Source organism: Exophiala oligosperma (assembly GCF_000835515.1).
Source record: "Exophiala oligosperma strain CBS 72588 unplaced genomic scaffold supercont1.12, whole genome shotgun sequence".
In the NCBI taxonomy this organism is placed as follows: domain Eukaryota; kingdom Fungi; phylum Ascomycota; class Eurotiomycetes; order Chaetothyriales; family Herpotrichiellaceae; genus Exophiala; species Exophiala oligosperma.
The window spans coordinates 382,005-409,328 of NW_015622829.1; the positions used below are offsets into that span (position 1 = coordinate 382,005).

Here is a 27,324-nt window from a genome sequence, read left to right on the forward strand (position 1 = left end):
GAAGTGAGTCAAAACCAACTTCTTCGGATGGGAAACCAAGGTTGAGTCGCGGCACCCAGCCTTCGACGAAAGTTGATCCTTGGACATCAAGACGCATAAAAGTGTCCGTAATGTTGGTGTCCACTAAACCAGAGAAGACGAATCAGTAGATGGCGCAGGCTCCTATGCTTAGGCTCTCACCTTCACAGGAAGAACAAACTCGCAAGCTGCTCTCCAAATGCAGTCGTGCCCCGCCGTAGTCACCCTGCATGAGCTCATAGCAAATACCGAGAAGGGAGCAAACCAAAGCTATTTCAATCGCCAATTTGTCTGGTCGAAGTAACATCATCTGTAGAGCTCGGATGAACTTTCCATAGGACTCGAGAGAAAACGTTGTGGCAGCAGAGCGCCCTGGCCACTGGGACATATTCTGGAGCTGAAGCGCAGTGAAAGCAACCGCAGCATGCCGCACGCAAGATTCCTGATGGAGGCACTGTAGGATCAAACGTTCGAGGCGTCGAGACGTATCATCAGAAACAGAAGCAACCATCTTGTGACGAAAAGCATCGAGACAGTGGATTTCAAGGCTTCGTTTCGCATGGTCTCTGTAGGATAACATCGCGATACTCAGGGCTGTGGCGGGGGCTGTCCACTTGGCGATTGGACGCCGTGAGCTGGGCGTCACATAGCCATCACACTTGCGTCCTGTCAGGGTGCATTGCCGGCAGGCCGGTTTGATTTCATCACATTTGACTCGCCGTATTCTATCAAGCATAAGCAGATGAGTACGGAGCACGAGGGATGCCGGCGATTAAGGATGGTGCGACACCATCCGAGCTGCTTACCTGCAGGTGACACATCCAAGACGAGATCGAGACGAGCCTCTTCTGATCTGTCCCATGCTAGCAACGATGCCACGTCGAAGACGCAATGGTGGCAGGAAATATCTCACGGGGGTCCAAAGTCAGGACCTCTTTAATCGTGAGGAGAATAGGCAGCCGGGAAGATTTTGGCGGTGGAGATACATAGCCTCGATTCGAAGAAATCCACTTGGCCCACCAAATATCTTCCTCCGACTGGCCGCTTCGTCTAATATTGTCCAAAATAGTCCTAGCCTTGTCGTCAGGCAACTGGCCTTTCCCCTTACTACCTGACCCGATCAGGACTGAGGCCGTTGACTTGAGATCCTGATACTTGCCCAGGCTAAGACTATTAAAACGCATGTCGACTCTCCATGTTGGGGCTATGCAAGCCGCTCTTTAAACCTCCTACGGGCGCATATGGAAGTCACGGGCAGTGGAAAGCTGACGCGAGAAGTCTCCTATGAATCCCTACCACCCTTTGACGGTGAGAAGCCGCATTGAACGCAGAGTATCGATTCATGAGCTGACAGACGTCTAGAGACAGGCAGACTTGACCTCGATGCATACGCAGGCGATGAGATCGATAGGCTGTTCAGATTATTCTTGCCCAGTCGTAGCAAGGGATCGGAGAGTTCACCATTTTCTGATGTAGCTGAGGCCAGTGCTCCTCCTCGCCATTCAGAAATTCCTCCTCCACCTTTGAATGTGGTGATACAACTTATTGGCTCGCGAGGTGATATTCAACCTTTCATTGCCTACGGGATACACCTGAAACGCTACTACGGACATCGAGTTCGACTCGCGACTCATGGTGTCTTTCAGAATCTTGTTGAAGGGAACGGGCTACTTTTCTTCGATATTGGAGGTAACCCTGAGCAACTCATGAGCTTCATGGTTCGTAGTCCCGGATTGTTGCCGAGTTACAAAGCTCTACGTGCTGGAGAGATCAAGCACCACCGTGAGGCTTTGTACAAGATGTGGAAAATGATTTGGAAATCATGCTTCGAGAATGGTCAGGATACGTTGCCCTCTGTGCCGAGCAGTAATACACTGACTCTCCAGGGCCTGATGGTGTCCCATTTGTCGCAGACATCATAATCGCCAATCCGCCAAGTTTCGCGCACATTCATTGTGCTGAGAAACTCGGGATCCCACTGCATTTGATGTTCACGTGAGTTTCACTCCATCAGGTACGACGAACTCGAGCTGAACATGTCAAGAATGCCCTACAGCCCCAGCGGTGCTTTTCCTCATCCACTCACCAGAATCAGCAATGAACGGATGAACAACATGTCCATAAACCGCTTATCGTATTATATTGTAGAGCGGCTGATATGGTTGGGACTAGGGGAGGGTCTCAATCGGTTTCGACAGAATGTGCTTCATTTGGAACCGGTCAACCTTGCACGAGCTCCAAGTATAGTGACAAAGTTAAAGATACCTCACACTTATTGCTGGTGAGCCCATGCCCGATGGTTGCAACCCTGAACGCTCTGACACCGATATGAGGTCTTCCTCCTTATTACCAAAGCCGAGTGACTGGGGAGAACACATCTCAGTGGCAGGCTATTTCCTTCAAGATAATGAAAACACTTCGTTCAACCCACCAACAAGTCTCTGCGAATTCCTCGCAGCTGGAAAGCCTCCGATTTACATCGGCTTCGGCTCTATTGTTGTTGACAACCCGGAAATTTTGACAGAGCTTGTCCTCGGGGCCGTGAAGCTCACTGGTGTGAGAGCCTTGATTTCCAAAGGCTGGCTCGGACTGGGCGAGGGCCAGTCCTCCACTAAAAACGTCTTCTATGTAGGCGATGTGCCGCACAGCTGGCTCTTTGAGCGTGTTTCTGCGGTAGTGCATCACGGGGGTGCTGGCACAACCGCGGCCAGCTTGCGCGCTGGGAAGCCAAGTGTCGTGGTCCCGTTCTTCGGCGACGTGAGTTTGCTTTCGAGCAAGACACATGACATGATAAAGTTCAGCTAATTCGTTCTTGCAGCAATATTTCTGGGGTAAAGTGGTCTACACTGCCGGTTGCGGTCCACGGCCAATACCGTTTCTTCATCTCACAGCTGAGAAGCTTGCCAGTCAGATCCAAGAAGCCCTGGAGGCCGTCATTATACGGAAGGCCGCAGAAATTGGTGCCACCGTTCAGACCGAGAATGGCTGTGATAATGGTGCGGCAGTACTACACCGTTTTATGAACCTCGACGCATCGAGATGTCACCTTATTCGAGACCGCATCGCCGTGTGGAAGATAAAACACTCCGAAGTTCAGATTAGCGCCCTAGCTGCCGCGGCCTTGGTGGAAAGTGGATGCTTACGGTACAGCCAATTGAGGATGTATGTCGGAGATGTCGCGCCTACCTTCCACTCTACGAAACTGACGCAGCCTTGGCTTAGATTGAGACACTGTGAGTATGAAATGGAAGATAGGCCAATCGACCCATTGTCGGGAGGGGCACTAGCTTTCCTTGGATCGTTCCAAGACATTGTTGAGGAGAGCTACAACCTGTCCAAGAACATCGTCAAAGCAGCCTCACCCCGGAGAGCTCCGACCGAAAACAAAGGCGTGAAGGAACTTGGGCACGATGAGAGGAACTCCAACTCTACCTCTGGACGGCATGCGTCGGGATGTAGCAACTACACCGATGCTAAGGTCATAGAGGGCGCTGAAGCTGTCGGCTCATCTGAGATACTGAAAAGTGCAGGGTCCTTGAGTAAGGCTATCGCGTCAACCCCCATGAATTTCTGTCTTGGTATTGCAAAGGGGTTCCAAAGTATTCCAATCGCGTATGGAGACAGAAGCGAACGACCGAGGACGAAAGTATCTGGAATAGTGACTGGGGTTACAGTTGGTATCAAGGTCAGCCACTGATCCTGACCATAGTCTTTAGTCTCACGAACGTTGACACGGTAGACAGGAATTGGCTTTCGGCTTCTACGACGGTATAACAGGAGTGGCAACGCATCCATTTCAAGGATACAGGAAGAATAACATAGGCGGTCTAGTATCTGGCATAGGCAGGGGGGTCGGAGGATTGGTCTTGAAACCTGGAGCAGGTAAGTCCTTCTTATGTTCTGCAATGCTTGGGAATTGTTAAGTTTCCAGTTGTCTATGTTTTCTGACCAACGCCAGGCATATTTGGTCTTCCGGGCTACATTCTACAGGGCTTGTCTCAGGAGATTCATAAGACTTTTGGTGAGAATCTCGAAAGCCGGATTGCTCTCGGTCGGGCGCTACAAGGAAGAGGCGAGCTTCAATCTTGCTCTGCCATCGACAGGGACAACATTGTGAGGGAATGGAGAAAGATGAGTGGTTTACACCAAGGGCTTGTTAAGAGTTGAAGTCAAACGCAAAGGTATGAAGAGCCTATGGCACAGTAGTGACAGTAAGAAGTCGCCTTTGTGGTTGTGAGGTTGAGACTTGCTGCGCATCAGCATGGTAGCCTCATGTGAGATAGTAGCGACAATACGGATTTTAGAACCTCGTGTCGAAGTCTGAGAAGCAGAACAAACCTCCTAGTACCAGCAGAGAGACCTAAGTTCAGGTGCAATCTTCCCATGGGTTGAGATGCTATTACTACACCGCTTGTATTTCTCTAGTCCGTGAACAGGAAGGATAGTTGTTCCCGGTCTTGACCTTCTCGAACAGTACCACCAGGACACTTTCAAACAAGGGCCATCCAGGACACCTGGGACGATTGCGGGTAATCGGCTGAGGTACAAATGAAATCCAAGGCAACAACTGAGTTCCCTTGTAGAGGCTTTGACCATGGCCGGTGAGCACCTGGCTCAAGCCTACAGTGCTATCCCTGATGAGGGTTCGGATAGACGACGTATCGAATCAGATTGCCCTGCGACACACAAGGTGGGGACAGATTATCCAGTCGAGACGTCCATGCAGCTCGGTCCTACTCACTTTCAAGCAGTTATAAACCGCGGATTTTCCAGCTCGTGAAGGCCCCGGAAATTTCATTTTTTTCCAAGGAGCGACCTATTGTTCATATATCTTCGAGATACTGGTACTCTTCACAGTCTATTCACCTTGACTTTGGATCACTCCGGAACTATCATTATAGTTCCAAAACAATGGATCGAGGGGATAGCAATTGGAACTCGTGCAAGGACAATGAGGTTGAAGGATTCGAGTCTTTGAGCAGTCAGTACATCCTTGCATCCAACAACAGGAGTATAAATAACGTGCTGTGTACTCAGATCAACAAGATCAGGTCCTACCGCCAAGTTATCAATCTCAGCAAGTTTATACGTCCATGCAATCCCGCGGGCATACCGGCTCTGGCGGTGACACTTTTCGCTCGCTCGTTCCTCTAAACCAGCTACGGGATGGCCCTGCTCCCATTGAATGTCCTGCCTGTGGATCTCGAGAGGTTACAAGAATCGAGTATTCCTCGGGTCGAAGAACCAGGTACGTCTGCCATGATGTGTGACTCGGGAGCGCCCGCTTTATACCTAAGCCAACTTTTTCTGCTTAGAAAATCAGCTAGGCTGTTGTTTGCAGCAACAGTCATACTCGCACCGGTACCTTACTTGACCAATGGAACTAAAGACGTCCGTCACTTTTGCGGAAGCTGTGGGACCTTGGTCGCGGTATGGCTAAACAAGAGGAACTCTCCAGGCGAGACTCGCGTGGTGGCCCAAACCACCCTGAGCAAAGTTGCTGTCACAGACCGGCCCTACCGGACTTCATATTGACGAGCGATGCGCAATTATAGGCCCTCCTGTTGATGGGCCAGTATACGTACAGTATGTGCATTCTTACCAAGGGACACATACAAGACAGATGCGGGCTTTCGCCTTGAGGCTTCAGGACAAGAGTCCTGTGCGACACACGAGGTATGATAGGAGGGATTTTTGTCGGGCCTTGAGCTGTTATGGGCATGGTTGCTTAGGACATACTGTCTCAGAGGAAGGCACCAGACGAGTACATGAGTAGCATAAATCAATTGATCAAGACATTCGTGGATTGCATCAAAGGTGTGGAAAGGAGTTTGTGGTGCCGACCGTTCCACCCTTGCCGGTGTATATGTTTACTGTCATTGATTTTGGGACCCCTGATACCGGCCTCTGGCACAGTTCATGGGCTCCCCCTCGTTCCCTATCTCGGATCCCATCAATCTGCGCGCGAAAATCTTGCCACCAACAATCAGTACATCTCATAACGCCAGCCGAGATCCACCATTTCCTGTGTCACACCACCCTTCATGGCCTTTGCGATCTGCAGTGGATTGCCCGAGTCGAGGCGTTTGTTCTCACGCAAAATCAGGAAGCGATAGAAGGTGAGAGTGGCTGCAAAGAGGAACGCACAGCCCATCAATGTTCCAAAGGCGGCGTAAAAGTGCGGAGCCGAATAATACAGATACGAAGCCCAGATGTTTGAAGTGCCTCCAATGGCGTTGACCAGAGCAGAAGCCGCCGCCCGTTTTGAGATTGGTCGCGCGAGATGGAGGTTGATGGTCTTGTAGAGGAGTATCTGCGGTCCCACTGAGGAGAAGGGCAAAATCATCATCGAAAAGTAGCGCGCACCGACATTGGTGGTGGCCATGGGTATGATGTACATGCATATGGCGATCGAAATGCAGTACAAGATGATGGGGTAGACCGTGTTCTTGCGATCCGACCAATACGTGATACCGTAGTAGACGATCCCGGCCAGAACGTAGGGCGGTGCTGTCAGAAGCAAGCTATCCGTCGATCCATAGCCAAGGGAGTCGACGAGGGTCGGAAAATAGTTGGCGATCGAGCCCTGGGCTTGTGAAAGCAGGTTGCAAAGGATCAAGAGCAGCAGCTTGGGGTCCGACAAGGCATTCGCGAAGCCTCTTCTTACACTCTCCCTTTCCGTACCCTCTGCCGCCCCTGCTTCGGACTCAATTCGCCACACTGCCAGGTCACGCTCCACCTGTGATAGTATGCGACTGTTGTGTGGGAACTCCGGCATGAGACAGGCGCAGATGATCCCAATGCCGACCGTGGCGCTTCCTTCGATGATGAACAGCCATCTCCAACCAGCAATGCCGTGGGTCCCATCCAGCTTACCGATCCCGGCCGCAAACAAACCGCCAAACGCATTCCCAACCTGCTGCGCAATGTACAGGCCAGCAATGCGCTTCCCGAGCTCTGTCTTGGTGTACCAAGCCGAGAGGAAGTATATTGCTCCGGGAAAAAATATCGCCTCGACCACACCAAGAATGATGCGCACTGCGAGGAGTTGGCCATAGGTTTTGACAGACGCTGTGGCAGCGGAAATACCACCCCAAACAACCACGGCACCGCAAATGTACATCCCAGGCCGGGAGATCTTCGTGATGAGGAGGTTGCTGGGAATCTGGAACGGCAAGTACCCCACGAACAGAATTGAAATTGAAGTGGCAAACTGTTCTGTGGTCATGTTTAGGTCTTCGGTGATCCCTTGTAGCTTGGCCGCTGCCAGGTTCTGGCGGTCGATATAGTTCAAAATGTACAAGATACCAATTGTCGGGAGGATAAACAGGTCGATTTTGCGGACGAGTTTCTGACTGAGGAGTCTGAATTCATCATCGTTGACACTCTGGAGAGTGACTGGTCTCGGTCTGACAGCCATGGCCTGAAGCTCGAGTTGCCCCTCCCGGCAGGATGCAGCGTCAGTGACACCCGCGGTCGTCCCTTTCTCGGGTTCCATAGCATGTCCCGCAGTAGTCTCAGGAATGGTTCCGGTAGTTGGCGTGGGCGCCATATTCACAGTCACAGCCAGCGAGGCACTGCGATGCCTCTGTTGAGACTGCAGTAGGCCACGCTGAAGGAACGGGCCTTCTTGGTAGCTGGAGGTGCAACAACGGTTTAGGGTCGTCGTCAGCTCTGATGGCGGGAATGTTCTGCACAGCTCAGGTGGTGCTGCATGCAGCGATGGGGCAGAATACAGCTGAGCAACTGATTAAACGGCTCCATAGCATCGAGAGAAGCAAGTATCTCTTATAGATGAAGCCATATGTCCTGGCGGAGGAGCTCAACCAGCTCTTATCAATGACTGAAATTCGGCTGCACAGATGGGGAAAGCCTCAGTTTGTGTGGGGGGGTCGGAGGGGCTCCAGCCTAGTGGATCTGCGGCTAAAGTTGCAATCATCAAGAGGTCGAGATATCATCGTCCTTGCACGTATCTGCACTGAAATCTTTCTGTTCACCTGCTCTCTCTCTCTGTGTCACGTCGCTCATGTTTCGAAATATCGTCTTATCAATCGCCGTCAAGTCTGTGGCGCTCCTCGCTCTCTCACGACAGCAATTCTGTAGTGACTCATGATTAGTGACCCCGTTGAACGCGTTGCTCCCTCCCGATGGCTTGGAGGGAGCTCCTCCGGCGAGGAAAAATGCGACTCCGCTTTCGCCTAGATCCTGACCTTAGCGGTGCCAGCACTCCTCGCCAAAGGAGAAGACCGATTGGATTACAAAGTCGACTCAGGATGCATTGTCGCGATTTCATGAAGCACATTTTTATTTTATAAAAGCTAAATCACTGCTTTCGATCGTCTCCTTAGAAGGATTTCGTCGGGTTCACACATTTGGGATCAAGGCATATCGAGCACCTACGACCACCACAACATGGCAAAGGACTCGATCAACTATACCACCGCCCATGCGACCAAGATTCAGAATCCTCGGCTGAGGATTCTAAACAAACTCAAGAATGGAGAATACCCTCTCTTGACCTTCATGGCTCTGCCGTCTGTGCGCATGGCTCAGATAGTCGCCCTGACCGGAGTCGACGGTATCATTATCGATTGCGAGCATGGCAATATTGGAGACGATGCAATGCACAACGCGGTGGCGGCCATCTCGGCTCTGGGAGTGTCGCCCATCATTCGCATTCGCGGTCCGGCCCACGACATCATCAAACGTGCTCTCGACACTGGTGCGCACGGAATCATGGTGCCCCAGATCAACACCGCTGAAGAGGCCCGACAGGTGGTAGCATCTTGCAAGTTCCCTCCCCAGGGCGTGCGCGGTCAGGGGTCCGCGTTCCCTGCCATCGCCCACGGCCTCAGCACCCCCGAGTACATGAAATCCGCCAACGAGACCATCTTGACCATGGTTCAGATCGAGACACGCTCCGGCGTCGAGAACGTCGACGACATTGCAGCCGTGCATGGTGTGGATTTGGTCTTTGTCGGCCCCAACGACCTCGCGCAAGCCGTCCTCGGGTATGTACCTGCGCGAGGTGACGAGGCAGAGTTCAACGACGCCATTGATAAAATTATCGCAGCAGGCCGCGCACATGGCAAGTGGGTTGGTCGAATGGTGAATGACGGCGCGCTCGCAAAGGAGGCTAAAAAGAGGTATGACATGGTCGCCATGACGGGGGACACAAAAGCGATCCAAAATTGGTACATGGCTGAGCTTAGGATCGCTCGGTCATGATTGCAAAGGGGTTTTTGCGGAATGTGAAGGGAGCTTCTCTACTAAAATGGCCAAACTAGTGTTACTTTAGAAAGCCGTGTCCGGACCCAATTTCAGCACTTTTCTGTCGCGATGCCTTATGACTTACCGTAAGTATGTAAAGAACTTCTCAGGCGAACACAATCCTGACATTCTATGTCTACTTGTGGCATCATTACGTGATTTGGGTCTTTCAATTTAAAAATATAAGTCTCGGTTCGGAATACTTCCTGATTGATGACAGAGCGTCTATGAAATAGAAGACTACCATTATTCTATCCGACTGGCAGCCCTATAGTTCTATCTATCGTGCGGATTTATATCCCTTCGCCCCAAATATCATCAAAAAGCTCCTGCAGAATGAATGGAAGACCCATGGGACTTCCTTCTAGTGAAAGGAAAGGCACTCCGAAGTCACAATAGAACCAGGAATTGAGTGACAAATGGTATTCGTCCAATTGGACTCTTTTATGCTTGTGCAATGCACTCAATCTCAATCACTGTGCCATTTCCGGGAGGAACTGCCTGGAGGCATGATCGTGATGGCATTGGCTGAGGCAAAAACTCGATATATGCCTCGTTCATTGCCGCAAAATCCTTCATGTCGGCCAGGTAGACATTGTACTTGACAACTTTTTCAAGGGAAGATCCCGATAGCTCAAGAACTTCCTTCAAGTTCTGGAGCGCCGTTCTCTGGTAGTACAGGACTGATCAGTATTTCAAAATAACATGAGTTTGCCAATCCAAACAAGGGCGAGCTCACCGTTGCCTGTTTGATCTCTCCTATAGCTGTTTGACCTGCACAAAATACCAGGCCAGGAACCTTGACAGCGGGACCTTGAGAAAATGTATGAGAGGAAAACCGAAAATCTTTACACATAAGGGGGAGAGACCTTACAATTATGCGGCTTAGGAGGGAACTTCTCGCTGGATATCAGTTGTCGTGACATGGTAGGCCGGCGGTCGCAGGTGCGATAGTTCGTGGGTTGAAAATGTGTTGTAGGTAGCAAGAGTTGTGGATGAAACAATATGGAGGAATATGGGTTGACGGTTGGTGCGAAAGCAGTGCGAGTCTGTTATCGGACTAAGCAAGTGCTCATGTTTTGTAGCCGACTGTTCTTGTGCCCTTTAACGCTCCCATCAAAACCAACGTCCACTGTACCCCCGCTGAACAACAATTCCCGATGAGCAACGACGCGGGAGGAGCTCCTCTCGTGGTGGATGAGAGGAGCTCCTCCCGCTAGTCCCACTTTACCTTTTCTTCACATACTTTTTGAGATAGAGATATGCCCCACCCATCTCAGCACGCGGTCGGAGTTGAGGAGCAGTTTCAAGAAGAGGAGGAGTAGTAGTACTCCATTCCGACCTAGAGGGAAACCACTGGTCAAGATCCGAGCAGGTCCCTTCTCAGCATGGCTCTATGCATTCCCCAGGGGCCAAAGATGGCCTGTCAGAACACCCACCTCTGGTATGCTTCGGCACCTCTCTTCCTGACTGAGGAGCTCAATCGACAATTCCACTCTCACCCACAGCTTGGTACTCCACGTGTGCTAGATAGAGGTATATAATACGGTCATGTGTGAGCACCAAGACGCACGACACCAATACGCAACTACATATCTCTCTACATCGCCAAAGCATGGCACCTACAGCCCCCTTCAACCCACCTGCTGCGGATCTCCCAGGCAAACCATTTGTTCCAGAATGGATACCCCCTCCAGTCACTGAGGAGAAACACAATTTTGCTGAGCTCACGTCGATTGATCTTTCTTTGCTCGACTCAGTTGACCCTGCCGTTGTGGACAACCTGGTGAATCAAGTCAAGCGGGCCATCCGTGAAGACGGCTTTCTCTTTCTCGAGAACTATGGTGTCTCTTTAGAACAGGTTAGGGCTAAATTCAACATTTGAGCAGAGACTATGGGGGGCACTGACAAGTCGATCCTCGAAAACAGCTACACCGTCAATTTGCTCTTGCTCAGTTTCTATACCACAACATTAGCGAAGAGGACAGACAGCGCCTACTTTTCGATCCAGACACTGGCAAGTGGTCTGGTTACAAACATCCGTTTGGATTCAAGGTGAGTTTGGTTCAGACCAAAGCCAAGCATCCCAGTCCTTTTACTGACCAGTCTTTTTCCCCCGCCGCCGCAGCGCCACCGCGGTCCTCCGGATGGCATTGAGCAGTTCAACTGGTACCCACGTGAATGGGAAGACATCGATCGAGTCCCACGGTGCCTGCACCCATTCATGGACGAGATTGAGGAGTTTTGCAACTATCTTACCAAATCGGTCAACCGCCGGTTGCTCACCCTTTTCTCCCGCGTTCTCGAGCTTCCCGACGATTACTTGTGGGACAATGTGCAATCCCACGGGAGCCCGACAGGAGAAGGCTACTTTCGCCACGCTCTGTTCCGACCTGTGCAGAAAGAGACACAAGAGGCGTCCAAGGGCCTTCGTATGCACGGCCACACAGACTTTGGCTTGACAACCCTGCTCTTTTCCGTTCCAATCTCGTGTCTACAAATTTGGGGGCGTGACGAGAAGTGGTATTACGTGCCTTACAAGCCTGGAGCGCTCGTCGTCAACATTGGCGACACCCTAGAAATCGTCTCCGGCGGACACTTCAAGGCAACTCGCCACCGAGTCTTCAAGCCACCAGCCGATCAGGCCCAGTCAGAGCGGCTTTCCTTGGTGCTATTCAATAGCTCTGTCGGCGACTTGCGCATGGAACCTGTTAAATGTGCGTGTTATCTCATCTTCTTGTCTGATGCAAGGTATACATAAGTACTGACATAAGTCGCGCGCCTAGCTTCGCCCCTACTCCAACGAGAAGGCTGTGTGGAAGATCAAGGCGTTTACAGCGAGTTCAAAAGGCGAACCCTCCAGGGGCAACTCGTGCCTACGAACCGTGAATGGCGAGAGATTCAGATTGCCACAGCAACGGATCCGACGGACATGGTGCGCAATCGGATTGGCGCCGACCAAGTCCTCATCGACGGCAAGCTTATGCAGCAACGGGAGTACATGGGCGTTAAAGTCGTCCTTCCCGTGTAAAATACAAGAAGAGTGAATTCCGCTGGGGTGTGGTGATCCTTTTCGGCAAATTCAATTCAGTCCTCAAGATAGACATGATTTTGGACCCTGGTGGTGTGAACTGCTTCACAGTCGCTGTTGAGGCGAAGGTCACCCCCCTGAGAGGATGGAGCAGTGTGTACAGTGATCCTCTGTAAGCTATTCCGTAGCCTCAATTTTGAATTCTCATTATCGCCAACAACTGTGCTGGTAGCGTGATCATATATTGAGCCCTGGAATGTTGGTCGAACTCGTGGGGGAAGGGCGCAGCTTCCAGCTTCTTTTCCAGCAGATTAAAGACCATCGCTTGCTTATCGTTCAGTAACCGAAGCCAATCTATTGGTCTTTTTCAATTGCCGCTTATCACAGGATTGCCTCGGGCCTTATCAGTGGAGAGTCACTTGCAAACGCCCTTGTTGCATGCAGCCGCATTGATGTTCACAGCTGTCTATCTTATTGACATCGAGCGACACGGAACAGATAGACACGCGGTCGTGGTGATGTCCCCGTGTATATCATCGCTCGGCAATTGAGGCACCGCGGGGGATCTTCGTATTAAATATCGGATCGAGAGCCGAAACGTTCGTTGTTCGAAGCTGGACGGCTACCTCGGCGCCTTCGACCAGCAGCCCTTCTCTTTACCGTAAAGTATCTCGCAGAGGCAGAGAGGACCAGAATCCATCCCTGACCATAACGAATCACCGTTGTCAGATTGCAGTCAGTCAGCATGAGCCAACAACGACAACAGCCCTTTCAATGTCATGTGTGTCACAGCCGATTTACACGAAATGAGAACCTCAAGAGGCACTCGGCGCTACACTCGCGCTCACAAGCGAGTCCTCCCTCGCATGTGTGTGATTATTGCACCGCTACATTCTCGAGGGCCGATCTGCAACGTCGCCATGTGAAGAAGATGCACCTAGAGCGACAAGACTTCCGACGATCCACCACAAAGAGACTTCGGCAAGACACGACATCAACGGCACTCATCAGACGACGCGGCGAGCCGGATAATGCACAGCGGAGAAGATCTTGCCCCAGGCAGCAGCAGACATTATCTGCATCATTGTCCCCATCAGAAAGCCCATGCAGCAAGTTGACCCGGAGGACACAGTCGAACGATGATTATGGCTCACTACCTCAGGTGGACTACTACTCTGCCCGGGAGAGGCCTCACCTACCGCAGGACGAGCAACTTGGAATATTCCACCACGGTATTATTCACCAGTATAACGGCGAAGACGGTCTGAATGCAGTCGCAACCGTGGCCAGCCCTACAAGCGTTGGAGGCGACGACTCTTCTTCGATCGACACGGGCGGCTCGGCAGTAATGTTATTAGCAGAACCGACACACATCAGTCAACCAGTTTTCCATGCGACTGACGATGTGGAACAAAGTTTGCGGTTAGGCTCCTTGTCCTCGACGTCCAGTCCTAGTCAATTCCAGAACAACAATCTTAACTCTCATCATGCCACTAGCACTTCACCGCCGGCGAGTATTTCACAAAGCCAACAGCAGGAGGAAGATTGGTCTCCCTCGCCGGCGCAGATCGGCCGAGGCGTACACCAATACTTTAAACACATCTCCAACTTTTTCCCGTTCTTGCACCAACCCACGTTCGACATCGGTCGGACCCCTGACTTTTTGATTCTCAGCATGCTCAGTCTGGCCTATCAGTATGACGAGGACCCGGATTATTGTGGCGGTGACGCCGCATTCGGTTCAGGCGCGAGGCTCTCTGCACGCTGCTTCCACCGCGCGCGTGTGCTGCTCCTTGAATCCTCCAACGAAAGCACGAAGTTTAGCTGGTCGAGCAGCCTGACCATGATCCAGGCATACCTGTTGCTTCAAGTTTGTGCCATGATGTACCTCTGTGGCGAAGACTCGGCACACGGCTTACAGATGCACTCCAAGATGATTTTCCTCGCACGCTCCGGGGGCCTGATGCTACCATGCCCGACCCCTGCTGGGGCGAGTGAAGATCTGGGTTCCTTGTGGCGAGAGTTCGTCACGGCCGAGTCTCACAAGCGGACATTGTTTGCCCTTCACCAGGTAGACGCGTTGTGGTACCAATTCCTCTCAATCCCCCGGTCGCTCTCACACCTGGAAATCAAACACGACCTGCCTTGTCCCGAAGACTGCTGGGCGGCTACCTCGTCCGCGCAGTGGGCGCACCGAAGATTGCTGCTCGTTGCAAGACACACCACCGGTGGCCAGCCGATGCAGTATGGAGATGCCGTTCGACGCTTTCTCTCCGCCGACCACCCAGACATCGATTCGATTCCGGATTTTGACGCGTACGGGGCCGTCAACGTCGCCCAGTTCTTGATCTCCAGCGTCCGCGAAATTTCGGGTTGGCTGACGATGACCGGGAGGCTTTCCATCGAGAGGTTGGAACCTCTGAGGTCGTCGCTCGAGGCCTTTCGCCCACTACTCATTCGACAAAATCAGGTTGCTGATGCGGCAGGCGGTGGTGGGTCCAAGGGTTCGACGTTGTGCGAGGCGACGTGGCAAATGGCCATGATCGAATTGCAGACGTGGTCTCCAGCCCACACCGGCGGCATCGTGGGAGGAAGCGTGGATGCGTTGTTGCAAGAGTCCACCCACCTCGCACCGTCTTGCGAGTTCCTGGTGGAAACCGACACGGCCAGGTCCATTCAGCCACACATCGACTGGTTCTTGTGTCAGCTCGACAACACCACCCCGGTCCCCGGCTCGGAACCGCCATGGGTGCTTCTGTACGCCTACAAGGCCTTTTTGATCGCTTGGCGGTTGGTTTGCGGCGCCTCTGTGGGTGCAATGCAAGTTGTGGGAGTGGCGGATGGCGACGTCGAGGGAGCCATGAGGTGGGCGCGTAAGGTTTTCGAACATAGACAGCGCTGGCGGCTCGGTAGAATGATCTTGACGTGCTTGGACGGCCTAGCAAATTAGTTCAAAGCAATTCTTCCTATTTGAACTTTTCTGGGACCAGCTCGAAGCGGACTATGTTGTTGGCATCCACATTTAAAATACCTTGAGTATGATCTTTCATCCTATCTTATTGTCAGCAACTTGCTGGTGTCACACTCTAGATGACAAGCAGTCTAGTCATGAGGTAATATATCCTGCGCTGGGATACGAGACTGAACTTCACTCAGGGAAGGCATATTTATGATTCATTTATTCGTTCTTCTGGCAATATTCAAATCTAACAATGTTGGAATCTCTGCAGGTGTAAATATCAACCGCCCAGCAGTACTCGCTGTATTTGAGATATATCCCAACTTTATTGGCTTTCTGTCCGCCAGGATGGTTTGTTGTAACTTGGGTTCAAGCAAGGTATATTTCGTGGGCTGGGTATTTGGCATGTTGAAATTGTAAGGATGATTTCCACAGACGAGATGTCGCTCAACGTGGTCTTCCTGTTCATTTCATAATGACCGTGTCGACAAATGAGCCGGTCTTGGGATCTGTGGGTCAGAGAGTCGCGATGGTGCCATTCTTTTCAGGTCCTTTCTACTACAATAGAAGTTAGGATTGCAGATTGTAGATGGTATGTTGCGAGGTGGGGGCAATATTCATTACCATATCGGACATGTACCAGACACCCTTAGCAACCACGGATCGATACATCGAGGGTGATATATGTGGCCACAATGTAGAATTCGTACCTCCTGGGAAGGAGTAAAAGTGTCGACGCAAACAGGACACTCATCTATATCTGATAGTTAGTCAATACATGCTCAGGACCCAGGGGTCCTAGCAAAGGACATGTATCTCGTACTTCTCTTTGCAGTATCCACGGTGACTTTCTTTCCCTTGACACAGATATTGGCTTCTTCATCCGTCATGTTTTCCATTTGAGCTACTCGTATCACCGTCCCATATTTGACCAGAGGCATCGAATCGACAAAGGACTTCGACATGCCAGTCTTTCTTTTTTCCTTGATAATCTGTCGGTATACGACGGGCATTGGTGCAGGTGGCTGGGGTTGCCTTTTCCCGCTGGTCCACCAAACCAGCATAATGATGATGAAAAGCACTCCCAATAGCACCGAGATGGTGACGATGGTCCTGCTCTTGGCGGTGCCGGTGGTGGCATTGGGAGGCGCAGGGGCGGTAGCCATGGCATCTTGCCCGTGCCTGGTGGCAGTGGGAGATGCCATGCTGTTATACCAACCTCAGCCCTCGGTCATCAGACCAGCCACCTGTCTATTATCAAACTGTTTGATCATAAATATCTCGTACTCGAAATGAGCATGCTCTCTACACCGTTCAATTACACCGGCAGACAGCTTCCTGTATATGAGGCATTTATTGAGATGGGATGTGGAGTTGACCCTGCCCCCGATCAACAGGACAAGCGTAGGGTAAGTGTGGGATGGACAAGTACGTACAGTGTTTGGTTGTGTAATTAAGCAGGTAAGTGGACCTTTCTTAACTACGGGAGCCAATCGCGGGGCGTGTCCGGTATAGGCTACGACGCCTAAGAAGCCCCTAATAATTGCTTGGCTTCGTGCCATTTCTGACCTTCTTACGGAGTACAGGACTTCATACTTCATACTCGTGTTCTGTAACCCAGAGACTGCGTATTCGGCAGGCCAGCCTAATTTTTCATGTCTTGTTTTCGCCTCATGGAGCTAGGCTCATCAAAGGTAAAGCAGGAGGGGCATTGGCCACCAAAGTCAGTATGGGTGAGATGAGTGGACAAAGTCCCCCCTAAGGCACGAGTAACAAAACTGGCTCTCTCCCCGACACCTCGAAGCGAATTCAAGCTGCAAGTTGTCAGAAGAGAGAACTGGCACTCGCAGCAACATCCAATGGCGATCGAATGCATGTCGGCGTACAACCCAGCATGGGACGAATAAATGGCTCATACTGTGCGCCCACATTCCTGGAGCAATCTTTGGTGTAGGCCACGCCCACGGTAAGACGGAACGTACCCGGCAAGACGGGATTTCCACTCTCGTTCAGTGTTCCCTGCCACAAGGCCATTTCGTGCGGCTGATTCACATGCCTGATCCGTTCGCCATTGATTGCACCAGCTCTACTCGAACGTGGTTCGTGTTCGTTACCCTTTGTTGTGCTATCTTTTTGTCATTTCCATCTCTTTCTTGTCCCACTCCTTATCAGTGGGGTGATGGATTTTTTTTTCACTGCCTCGTCAACCCTTTTCGCAGGGGATAAATTCCGCTCGAACCCCAAGCCGATCTTGGTTACCTTTGAGCAGGCTCCGAGGACAGCAGTGGTGACAGAGCGGTTAAGATTTGCTGTTACGGTCCAGCTATCATAGTCAGAATCAACATGGCGACTACAATCCGCATCGCAGATGAAGTTCACCCAAAGACGGGCATCGAGTTCACTAGAACAGATACCCAGTCATCACGGAACCTACGAAAAGGAAGCATCGGTGACGATGGAATCTACAACATCCGTTCGAGGTCCCGGCAACCATCGCGCGCGCCATCTGAGTACAAACCTGATGGCGATCCTGGGTTGCGCAAAGAAGGCGACTTCAAGCAGGCGCAGGTATGCAGATCCCCAGCTGTTTGCCCCCTTCTAATGCAAAGTCTAACACACGTTGACAAGGTCTTCAATGGTAAAATGCTTCTATGGCTGGCGTATCAAGCAACCGGCGTCATCTATGGCGATATCGGCACCAGTCCTCTCTATGTCTACTCTTCCACTTTCACATCTGCGCCCTCCCACCAGGATCTCATCGGCGTCTTATCCCTCATCATCTGGTCGCTTACAATGATGGTGACGGTGAAGTATGTTTTGATCGTCGTGCGGGCCGATAACGACGGCGAAGGGGGAACTTTCAGCACGTATTCGTTGTTGAGTCGCTATGTATGATGGCCAACAACCTATACCATTTGATGGGAAAAGATTGCTGATACATTGCCAAAGTTGAACATCACAAACCGCGATCCGAGAGAGGCTTCTCTGGTTCGCATGCGCCGTTACGCCTCCGGTGACCTCGAATCTGCGGGGCGCGCCATGCGTCAGGGTATCGAGTCGCACAAATTCTTCCGCGGCTTGCTCAAGGTGATGGGCGTGCTCGCTGTTGCCATGGTCATCGCCGACGGTGTCTTAACTCCTGCTCAGTCCGTACTTGGGGCTGTCCAGGGTGCAAAAGTTGTCAACCCCGGTCTCTCAAAGGGCGCGATCATCGGCATCACCGATGCTATTCTGGTCGTGCTATTCCTGGTCCAACCATTTGGTATCACGAAGATTACCCTCGCATTCTCACCCATTGTGCTCATCTGGCTCGCCTTCAATGCCGTGTTTGGTATTTACAACCTGGCCAAGTTCGACGCATCCGTCTTCAAGGCATTCAACCCTGGGTACGGATTTGAATTCCTGATACGCAATGGAGAGCATGGCTGGAGACAGCTCGGCGGTATCTTGCTTGCTTTCACCGGTGTTGAAGCACTTTTTGCAGACCTTGGTGCTTTCAGCAGACGTGCCGTTCAATTGAGTTGGTTGTGCTACGCCTTTCCGTGTCTACTTTTGGCATATATTGGTCAAGCCGCCTACATCAGCGAGCATCCTGACGCTTATGACAACCCTTTCTTCAACGCTGCTCCACCAGGAACCATATACCCGGCACTTATTATCGCCATTCTTGCGGCTATCGTGGCTTCCCAAGCTATTGTTACCGCAACATTCCAGGTACGAACCATCTTACACTTCTTGGAATAAAGGTTCTCCCACTGACTGCTCACAGCTCCTGCATCAAGTTATGAAACTGTCTTACTTTCCACAACTTAAAGTCATTCATACTTCCAAAATCTTCCATGGTCAGCTCTACATACCTCTAGCAAACTGGCTACTTATGATTGGCACCATTCTCATCGCTTCCATTTACAACAATGTAAGCCCCCAAATTGAAAGATTCTGTCCACTGCTGACTTTTGTTTATAGACGACATCCTTGGGTAATGCCTACGGTGTTTGCGTCATGTTTGTCACATTCTTTGATACGTGCATGGTCTCTCTGACGGCCATATTCGTCTGGCGATTTTCGCCCTTTCTTGTTTTTTTCCCATGGCTCATCATCGCCTGCATGGACGGCACATTCCTCTCTTCTGCCCTCACAAAGGTTCCGGATGGTGCATGGTTCACCATCACTCTGGCCATCATCCTAGCGAGTGTCTTTCTCCTGTGGCGGTTCGGTAAAGAACAACAATGGCTCGCCGAAGCCGAAGACCGCTTCCCCACAAGCCACTTTGTCCAAGTAGGACTTGACAAACAGTTACAACTGAGTAAGCGGTTCGAAAGTGACCGACTTAGCACGATCAAAGGATTTGGCGTGTTCTTCGACAAGGCCGGAGAGACTACACCGATCATCTTCAGTCAGTTCGCACTGAAACTCACAGCCGTACCTGAAGTCATGGTTTTCTTCCACCTGCGACCACTGGAAACTCCGTCAGTGCCTCCATCCGAGCGTCACACCATTTCCAGGTTAGCAATCCCCCACTGTTACAGGCTGGTCGTGCGGTACGGCTACAACGACGAAGTCATCACTCCCGACCTCGCGGGTGTAATTTATGAACAGATCAGGCTGTTTTTGATGAGTCGAGATCCCAAGTCGATCCTCAATCTTGCCAAGGAGGAGAAATCTAGCGAGGACTCTGGACCAGAAACCGAGCAGCAACAAGATGACAGTGGTGTTGGTGGTGGTGGGGAGTCGTACGGTGCCGAACTTGCTCGTCTCGATGCCGCGTACGCACACAAAGTCATGTACATCATGGGTAAAGAACAGATGAAGATCAAGCCCAAGACAAATTATTTCCGGAAGGCATTGCTCTGGGCGTTCCTGTGGATCAGGGACAACACCAGAACGAAGATGGCCAACCTGAATGTTCCCATGGATCGAGTGATCGAAGTTGGTTTCTTGAAACAGATTTGAAGAGGCTCTTCTTCGGTTGAGATTGGCAAGAACACACCTGCCTTGGGGGATATCTTACTTAAGACGACCGGCTCATGTTGGGAAACACAAGACCACGTCACGTCATACCTTGGATCATTTACAAGCAAGAATATCTATGCTCTGATATGTCTCTTCTCAGTGCAAATCCCTCAAGGTTCGCCGCCGGTGTAAGCCAGATTCAGGCTGAGATGGACATGACTGTCGGAAAACAGATGACCACAAATAGATCACATAGAGAAACACGGCTTTCACGATTACTGAAATGAATGCGAGGTACCCGTATCTTGGGAGCTGAACATTTTTACCGTCATCATATCTCTCAACTCCGGAGTCCGTAAAGCACAAAGCAACGACATGATGATGATCCAGTAAGAATGAATCTCGAATGCGAAATGTGGTTAGCGTGACTGTACCTGTATTCAGGCCTCCCAAAAAGTGACAAACAAATCTTTCCATACGAGATCTCTCTCATAACGGAATGTTATGGCTCTCTCTCCCTCTCTCCATCTACGACCTTTGGTATGACATGATTCGCTGATTCTCGCCGACTTCGAACCCTCACCTCGTATCGACCAGACTCGGGGGGTGCTGTTACCAGTAAAGAAATGGGGGGCTGTGTGACGACTGCACGAAGTATGCTTTACGAACGGCGTGACATGCCGTTCTCTTGTTTCTTTTCAAGGAGATATAAGAACCCCAGGGGGGGGTAAGAAGGAGACATGAAAAGAAGAAGAGGCTAGGACCTGAAGACTTGTGTCATTTGCAAAATCACCACCCTCAGAACACCATTTCCCATTGCTTTTTGAACGTCGACAACGATAACCCTTTTCGAATCCCCCATCATATATGTTCACATCGCCTGGTTTCTCACTTTCCTCATTTACTCATTACCTCTTCCTCTTCTGGTTTTCCGTTCCTCTTCTTTGATATACTCCGTCACTTTCTTCACGAGCATGAGAGTCATCATCATCGGTGCTGGGTTCGGAGGTTTGTGTCTGGCCAACGGTCTCCTCCAGAGGCACCGTTCGGATGACGACGACATGAACATGGATATCCAAGTGTTTGAACGTCACTCCGGACCCGACCACGACCTGGCAGGGTACGGGCTCCACGTCGATGGGGGCGGGAAAAAGGCACTGCGTCATTGCCTCGACGGAGACACATACCGACGGTTCCTCGCCGCCAGCACTCCAGCAGGCAGCAAATGGGCATTCCGTGGTACGAGAGACCTCAGAACCATCGCCATGAGGGACGACTCGAAGATCTCGGGAAAACCAGAAGAAGAGGTAGAGAGACGTGCCGTACACAGGTTCGAGTTTCGTGACATCCTACTCAAGGGGCTACGCAAGCAAGGGGATGAGGCTGCAATCGGCGTCAAGGTCCAAGTTCATTGGGGCAAATCATTTGTTAGGTATGAGGAGATATCAAGAGCGGACGCGAATGCAAATGGGAACGAGTTTGTTAATGGAAGTGTCAGAGCATATTTCCAGGACGGTACAAGTGCCGAAGGAGATATTCTCGTCGGTGCTGACGGGAGTAAGAGTCTAGTCAGGCAACAAAGGTTTCCTGATTTGAAAAGGGAGGATTTGGGTATCGCCATCATTTGTGGAAGATATCAATTGACTCCCGACAGAGTGAAAAAGTTGCCCGATTTCATGACGGATGGAAGTTTGAACAACATCGTCCCTCGTGGTAAAGGTTGGCTTTTCTTAGCTAGTTTTCCGCATACCGAGTTTGAGAATGTCAGAGAAAGCTATACGCTTTGGGCTTACGTGGTACCCAAGGGAGACGTCGACATGAACACCATCAAACAGATGACCCCTGAGAAAATGAGGGATTTGGTACTGGATGGAGTCAAGGGTTGGAAATCGACCGAGTTTGGACTTGGTCGAGTCATCAAGGACGTGGATTTGACAACGATCTCCCCAATCATCTTGAAAAGTATGCCAGTTTTACCAAAAGACTGGAACGGCAGCAGTAAGGTCGTGTTATTGGGTGACAGCATACACAACATGACACCAATGGCGGGAGTCGGTGCCAACGTCGCCTTGAGGGACGCTCACCTGTTGACCGACACGTTGGTGGAGGTGCAAAACGGGAAGACGAACATGACAGAGGCAATCACCAAGTACGAGGTAGAGATGAAAGGGTACGCCAATGCGGCAGTGGCTCTGTCCAGACAGATCGCTCAAGGGGCCAGTTCGACTTCGACCGTCCAGAGGTGGGCGTTTCACGGCTTGTTGAGGCTCGCACAGGCTTGTCCACTGGTCATGAGGCATACGATCGGAAGAGGAGCCTTGGAGGATTGACAGACACTTGCAATGAATGCAGGGAGAGATGGGTATGTTGTCCAACAGTCAGGCAAAACCGCCTCTGGCGTGCTGTGAATGGTTCGCAAACATACTGTATACCTTGGGTATTGAATACAATGCGTTCCATATCGATCTAAAACACCACACAAAGACATTGATATTGATATCTTGTCATCTTGTAACAACCGAGGATAATATTTGCACATCTGATTGTAATCTGCTGTGTCTGTTTGTTCTGCACCCTGTTTGTTCTTTCCCCCCTGCTTCAACAATGGTCGCTGAGTTATTCAAACATACGAGGTAGAGCAATTCATGGCGTTTGCTTTGGTGGAATATCTTATCTTTATCTTCATGCAGTAGTATTGCAGTAGTAACAACAAGAGCACAATTCAAATAGTGTCTGGCTTTGAGGTATAGTGTTTGCTGCGCTGCCAGACAAGGTATAATAATGTTCTGAAATTCCCAACACAGCATTTTGTATCGTCGACAACACTTGTACCCAGGTTCACAGGCGCACCCACCCAGGCGCATCAATCACAGATACAAGTAGATTTGAAACCTCGTCGACTCCAGCAATCGGACTTTTCAATTCTTCACATGGAAGGATCAACGACCCAACGTGGTACGAGCCACGCATGCACACCTCTCGAGTTTCTGATCGCCTTCGCAAATTGCATCGTCTGGCTTGTGGCGGGATATGCTCTGTACGCCAAACGACAAGAGAAGAAACATCTTGTAAGACAAGCGGTCACCGACAAACACAATGTCTAGTTCGAAAGAGCGCCCGCCATGGCATCGTGTGAAGCGAACGCAAAAAGGTGCATGGAAGTCGCCGAGTTTGGGAGGTAGATGTCGACCTTGGCTATTGTCCCCCCAATGGTGGTGGAGTATGCGTGAAGTCGGCTTGGAGCGAGACAGTCGTTTTGATCGGATGGAGGTCGTCAATTTATGGAGCTGAGAGGGGAGATTTGTTGGTACAAGAAGTGGCTGTCGTTCATAACGGCGGTCGTCCGGCTGGGAACGGCGAGGGCGCGTGGCCGCATGTCGCTTTTATTCCGAGGAGTCAACGATGGGTCTGAGGGCATCGCGTGTGCAACAAACTCTGGCACAGCCCAAATCTTGGAACTCAGGATCCGGCTCGTTGTCCGTGATATACAAAAAAAGCCGAAACGAAAAAGGTCACCGCCACCAAGACCCTCCGCTCTTTTTCTCCTGTTTATTCTTCTCTTGTTGTTCTGCGAGCTTCTTTTTTTCCATCTCGATCCGCTCCTTTTCTTCTTGTCTCTTGGTCATCTCGATGACTTCTATTCTCCTTTTTTCGACGGCGGCAAGCTCTTCCTCGCGTTTCCGTTTCCGTTCCAGCACACCGGCGAACCATTCTTCTCGGGCGGCATCTTCTTCGGCTTTCGTCGCCCATTGGATCATACAGCTGTTCATCGCACGGTGTTCGGTTCGACAGGTCCAAGCCACGCTGAACGTTTTTCCTCGTGCGCAGTCGGCGAATTCTGTAGTAGTAGCATCTCACTTGTCAGAATGATGGCCCTGGAGCTGTCCGTGTAGAAAAGAGACTCACGTTTAATCTCGTCTGCACATCTTGCCCTCACACGAGCATAGTAAAGTTTCCGCACTTCGGATTCTTGAGATGCCGACAAGGGAAGAGGGTTATGAAGGTTATTTTCTGTTCTGGTGGTGGAAGATGGACGATGTGGTTCGGGAATGATGGACGGAGCCATGTCCATTGTTATTGTTGAGGCACTTTAACAGGTATGATGGACTGTTTTATCGTAACCAAGTCTATACCATCTGTCTCTACGAAGTTCAAAGGTGTGATCTGCAAGGGGGTTGCTGAAATGTTTAGGTAGTCAGTGATCATGTACAAATGATCTACGAGCTTGTGAAGTCGGAGGAAACGCACCACTTTCTCATTACTTGGTGGAGAAAGTCACGCCAGCCAGAGACTCAGAACTCGACTTTTGGTTTCTCCAATTAATCATTTTTCTGGTCTCTACGGAAAGGTCAAAATAACGAGTTTGCGCAACAACAAAACAAAAAACAATTTTCCTAAATCTCTTCGAATCACACAATCACCCGGACAGCAGTACTCCTGCGCATATTTATCTTCTGTGTCTGGCCTCTTTTTGAAAACAAAAAAAAAACAAAAAAGAAGATGTCCTCAATGCGCAACGCCGTCGCTCGGCGGCCTCATCGAGAACGTGCGCAGCCTGGGAACCGTGAGAAATGGGGCATCCTCGAAAAACACAAGGACTACTCCCTCCGAGCACAAGATTACAACCTCAAGAAGAAAAAACTGTCGCAACTCTCGCAGAAAGCGCGAGAGCGGAACCCAGATGAATTCGCCTTTGGCATGTTGAGCCAGGGCAAGGCCGGACTGGGGAAACACAAGGCTTCGGCCAGAAGTGGTGACGGGACTTCCACCGCCGGAGCACCATTGAGTCACGACGCGGTCAAGCTGTTAAAGACGCAGGATGCAGGGTATTTGAGAACGGTCGCGGCCAAGGGAAGGAGAGAAATTGAGAGACTAAAGGAAGAAGTTGGGTTGGATGCGGTCACGCTGAGTTCGAAGGGTGGCAAGCACAAGAGGTTTGACACGGAGGAGCAGCAACAGGACATCATGTCTACGACTACTACTACGAAAGGGAAGAAACGTACATCGAGTGGCGAGGTTGTTGTCACCCGTGATGTCTTGTCAGGTTTCCCCGTGGTCGAAGAAACGAATGCTGTGTTGGTGGAGGTGAAGTCCGCACCGGAAGAAGAAGACGACGACGAACGGCAGATTCAGATCGAACAAACAAGAACAAAACCAAAGTCCAAGAAAGCCCTCTTGGCAGAACAAGACGCTGCGGCACGTCTACGGACAGCGCGCAAGAAGAGGCAACGACTGCAAGAGATGAGGGCGGCCAAGCTGGAGGCGTTGAAGAAGAGGCAGCGCGAGGTCCTCGCTGCGGCGGACCAGTTGGATCTACAACGTGCCAAAATGGCCAGGACGGTGGGGGGAGTCAACAAGAATGGTCTCAAGTTCAAGATTCGGGAGCGGAAAAAGTAATGCTGTGCCGGGGTACCTAGGTATAGGTGGAAGCCTACCTACTAGTCAAGGATGCCGGTGCAGTACTCGTCCTCGTGCCATGATGATGGAAATGATCTTCAACGACCAATGACCGATGTTTCTGTCTTTTTCTTTGGCATGCTCTCTTGGCTATTTCTACTTCTACCCCTACCTCTACTCTAACTTGTAAGTATGGTTTCCACTGCCAACAGTCGCTCGCAGCTATGTACACCGTCCATGTTGGACCGACTCAAACACCTGCCGCGACGGCTTTGGTGACCACTTTGCTGAAATCAGGCTCCTTGCCCAGAAGGAAGCCCATGCCCTCGACTTGTTCCTTTCGGAATGTCTCACTGGCCTTCAAGAATGGGAAGAATCCCCAGTGGCCGTGAGGCAGACCTGGGTACACGTTCATTTTGGTCTTGATGCCGTACTCCTCCCTCAGGACGCGCTCATAAACGATCCCGTCGTCCCGCAGTGGGTCCATCCCGTCAATCTGGAAGAAAGCCGGAGGTAAATTGGCGTGGCCCTTTGGATGGTTGAATGCAGCATACCAGACGCCGTCATCGTCGTCAGGTTGGTAGCCCCTCATGAACATGTCAATGGCCGCCACGGGCAGTACAGGCGCATCTTTGTTTTGCTTGTACGACAAAAAGTACTTTTTGTATTTCTCTGGGACCCTGGTGTCGGGGACGAGAGCCGGGATGGCCAGATATTCGCCCGTCAGTGGAGGTGATAGTTTCTCGTCTCGAGCAACATGTGCCAGCACAGCCGTGATGTTGCCGCCAGCCGACGTACCACCTATGACAAACCCAACAGAGGGATCGGCACCCCAAGATTTGGCTTTTTCGGCCGCCCATCTCAAACAGTCCCACGAGTCCTTGACGGCATAGGGAAACTTCCACTCCGGTCCCAGGCGGTAGGTGGCCGAGATGCAGACGGCCCCGAAGGCTTGCACAAAGTTCCGGCACGTCTGTTCTTCGCCTTCGGGAGCACCGATGCAAAAACCGCCGCCATGGTACATGACGATCAGGGGACTACCTCCCTTGGGAGGCGTAGTCGGCTGATAGAGCTTTGCGCGGATCTTGGAACCATCGCTGGTAGGGTAGTGGAGCTCGGTTTGCTTGATTTCCGGCGGTGGTTGCCCCAGGGCTTCCATCGCAGCGGCATTGCGCTTCTCAACCATGACCTTGAAGTCGTCCAGGTCGTCATAATTGACTGGTGGAAGATTGGCTTTCTCCAAGAACTATATACTTCATTAAACCACGGTGTGAGGACTCGGAGGGGGGGTAATACGTACAGCTTTGAGTTCTGGGTCAATGTCCGCCAGCGCAAGCAAGTATTTTTCATCCGTATATGAAGCCATTGTCGCCGATAAATAGTGTGAACTATCAATGAATAACAGAAGGGAAGAGGTACGTGGAAGACCGGTCGTTCAGAGGGACTCAGGTTTCTCTTATCCCCGGGCGGATTATTACAACGGCAGATTTTGAGTTGTGCTCAACGAATATATGACCAATATGATGATGGGCTGTCCTCGATCATCAGTGTGGGGTTGAGTCCTTGCCACGGAAGCATTGATGTCCGCAAAAACGGGGGCGGTACAAATTCGTGCATAGCCGTGGAAGCAAATCAATTGTACCGTCTGTCTGATGGTGTTTAGCATTGATGACAATCCTTCTTACCGGGTTGTTCA

The 27,324-nt window shown here is 51.1% G+C and overlaps 7 protein-coding genes across 7 annotated transcripts; 4 read left to right on the forward strand and 3 right to left on the reverse strand.

Annotated features, from left to right (window-relative positions):
• Positions 1 to 1,259: 1,259 nt before the first annotated feature.
• On the forward strand, positions 1,260 to 4,185 carry PV06_10291 (uncharacterized protein; the record flags this gene model as incomplete). Its single annotated transcript, XM_016411826.1, has 9 exons — positions 1,260 to 1,326; positions 1,381 to 1,854; positions 1,905 to 2,013; positions 2,063 to 2,299; positions 2,352 to 2,775; positions 2,837 to 3,180; positions 3,241 to 3,703; positions 3,762 to 3,900; positions 3,977 to 4,185. 9 exons carry the CDS (start codon positions 1,260 to 1,262, stop codon positions 4,183 to 4,185), a joined length of 2,466 nt encoding a protein of 821 aa, XP_016257867.1.
• An 8,879-nt stretch (positions 4,186 to 13,064) lies between these two features.
• PV06_10292 (uncharacterized protein) lies at positions 13,065 to 15,269 on the forward strand (the record flags this gene model as incomplete). The annotated part of the gene is made up of 1 exon (XM_016411827.1): positions 13,065 to 15,269. The coding sequence occupies one exon, from the start codon at positions 13,065 to 13,067 to the stop codon at positions 15,267 to 15,269; it is 2,205 nt and encodes a 734-aa protein (XP_016257868.1).
• Positions 15,270 to 15,500: 231 nt separating this feature from the next.
• Positions 15,501 to 16,483, reverse strand: PV06_10293 (uncharacterized protein; the record flags this gene model as incomplete). Its single annotated transcript, XM_016411828.1, has 3 exons — positions 15,501 to 15,836; positions 15,903 to 16,038; positions 16,102 to 16,483. The coding sequence occupies 3 exons, from the start codon at positions 16,481 to 16,483 to the stop codon at positions 15,749 to 15,751; spliced, it is 606 nt and encodes a 201-aa protein (XP_016257869.1). The 3' UTR covers positions 15,501 to 15,748.
• A 1,014-nt stretch (positions 16,484 to 17,497) lies between these two features.
• PV06_10294 (potassium uptake protein) lies at positions 17,498 to 20,547 on the forward strand. The gene is made up of 5 exons (XM_016411829.1): positions 17,498 to 17,846; positions 17,907 to 18,167; positions 18,228 to 18,992; positions 19,048 to 19,194; positions 19,245 to 20,547. Exons 1-5 carry the CDS (start codon positions 17,622 to 17,624, stop codon positions 20,229 to 20,231), a joined length of 2,385 nt encoding a protein of 794 aa, XP_016257870.1. The 5' UTR covers positions 17,498 to 17,621; the 3' UTR covers positions 20,232 to 20,547.
• Positions 20,548 to 22,645: 2,098 nt separating this feature from the next.
• Positions 22,646 to 24,436, reverse strand: PV06_10295 (uncharacterized protein). Its single transcript, XM_016411830.1, has 2 exons — positions 24,138 to 24,436; positions 22,646 to 24,069 (listed from the first exon to the last, which is right to left on the reverse strand). The coding sequence occupies exons 1-2, from the start codon at positions 24,301 to 24,303 to the stop codon at positions 23,744 to 23,746; spliced, it is 492 nt and encodes a 163-aa protein (XP_016257871.1). The 5' UTR covers positions 24,304 to 24,436; the 3' UTR covers positions 22,646 to 23,743.
• A 138-nt stretch (positions 24,437 to 24,574) lies between these two features.
• Positions 24,575 to 26,917, forward strand: PV06_10296 (uncharacterized protein). The gene has a single exon (XM_016411831.1). It carries the CDS (start codon positions 24,732 to 24,734, stop codon positions 25,626 to 25,628), a length of 897 nt encoding a protein of 298 aa, XP_016257872.1. The 5' UTR covers positions 24,575 to 24,731; the 3' UTR covers positions 25,629 to 26,917.
• On the reverse strand, positions 25,702 to 27,090 carry PV06_10297 (uncharacterized protein). Its single transcript, XM_016411832.1, has 2 exons — positions 26,929 to 27,090; positions 25,702 to 26,874 (listed from the first exon to the last, which is right to left on the reverse strand). The coding sequence occupies exons 1-2, from the start codon at positions 26,992 to 26,994 to the stop codon at positions 25,879 to 25,881; spliced, it is 1,062 nt and encodes a 353-aa protein (XP_016257873.1). The 5' UTR covers positions 26,995 to 27,090; the 3' UTR covers positions 25,702 to 25,878.
• Positions 27,091 to 27,324: the final 234 nt, after the last annotated feature.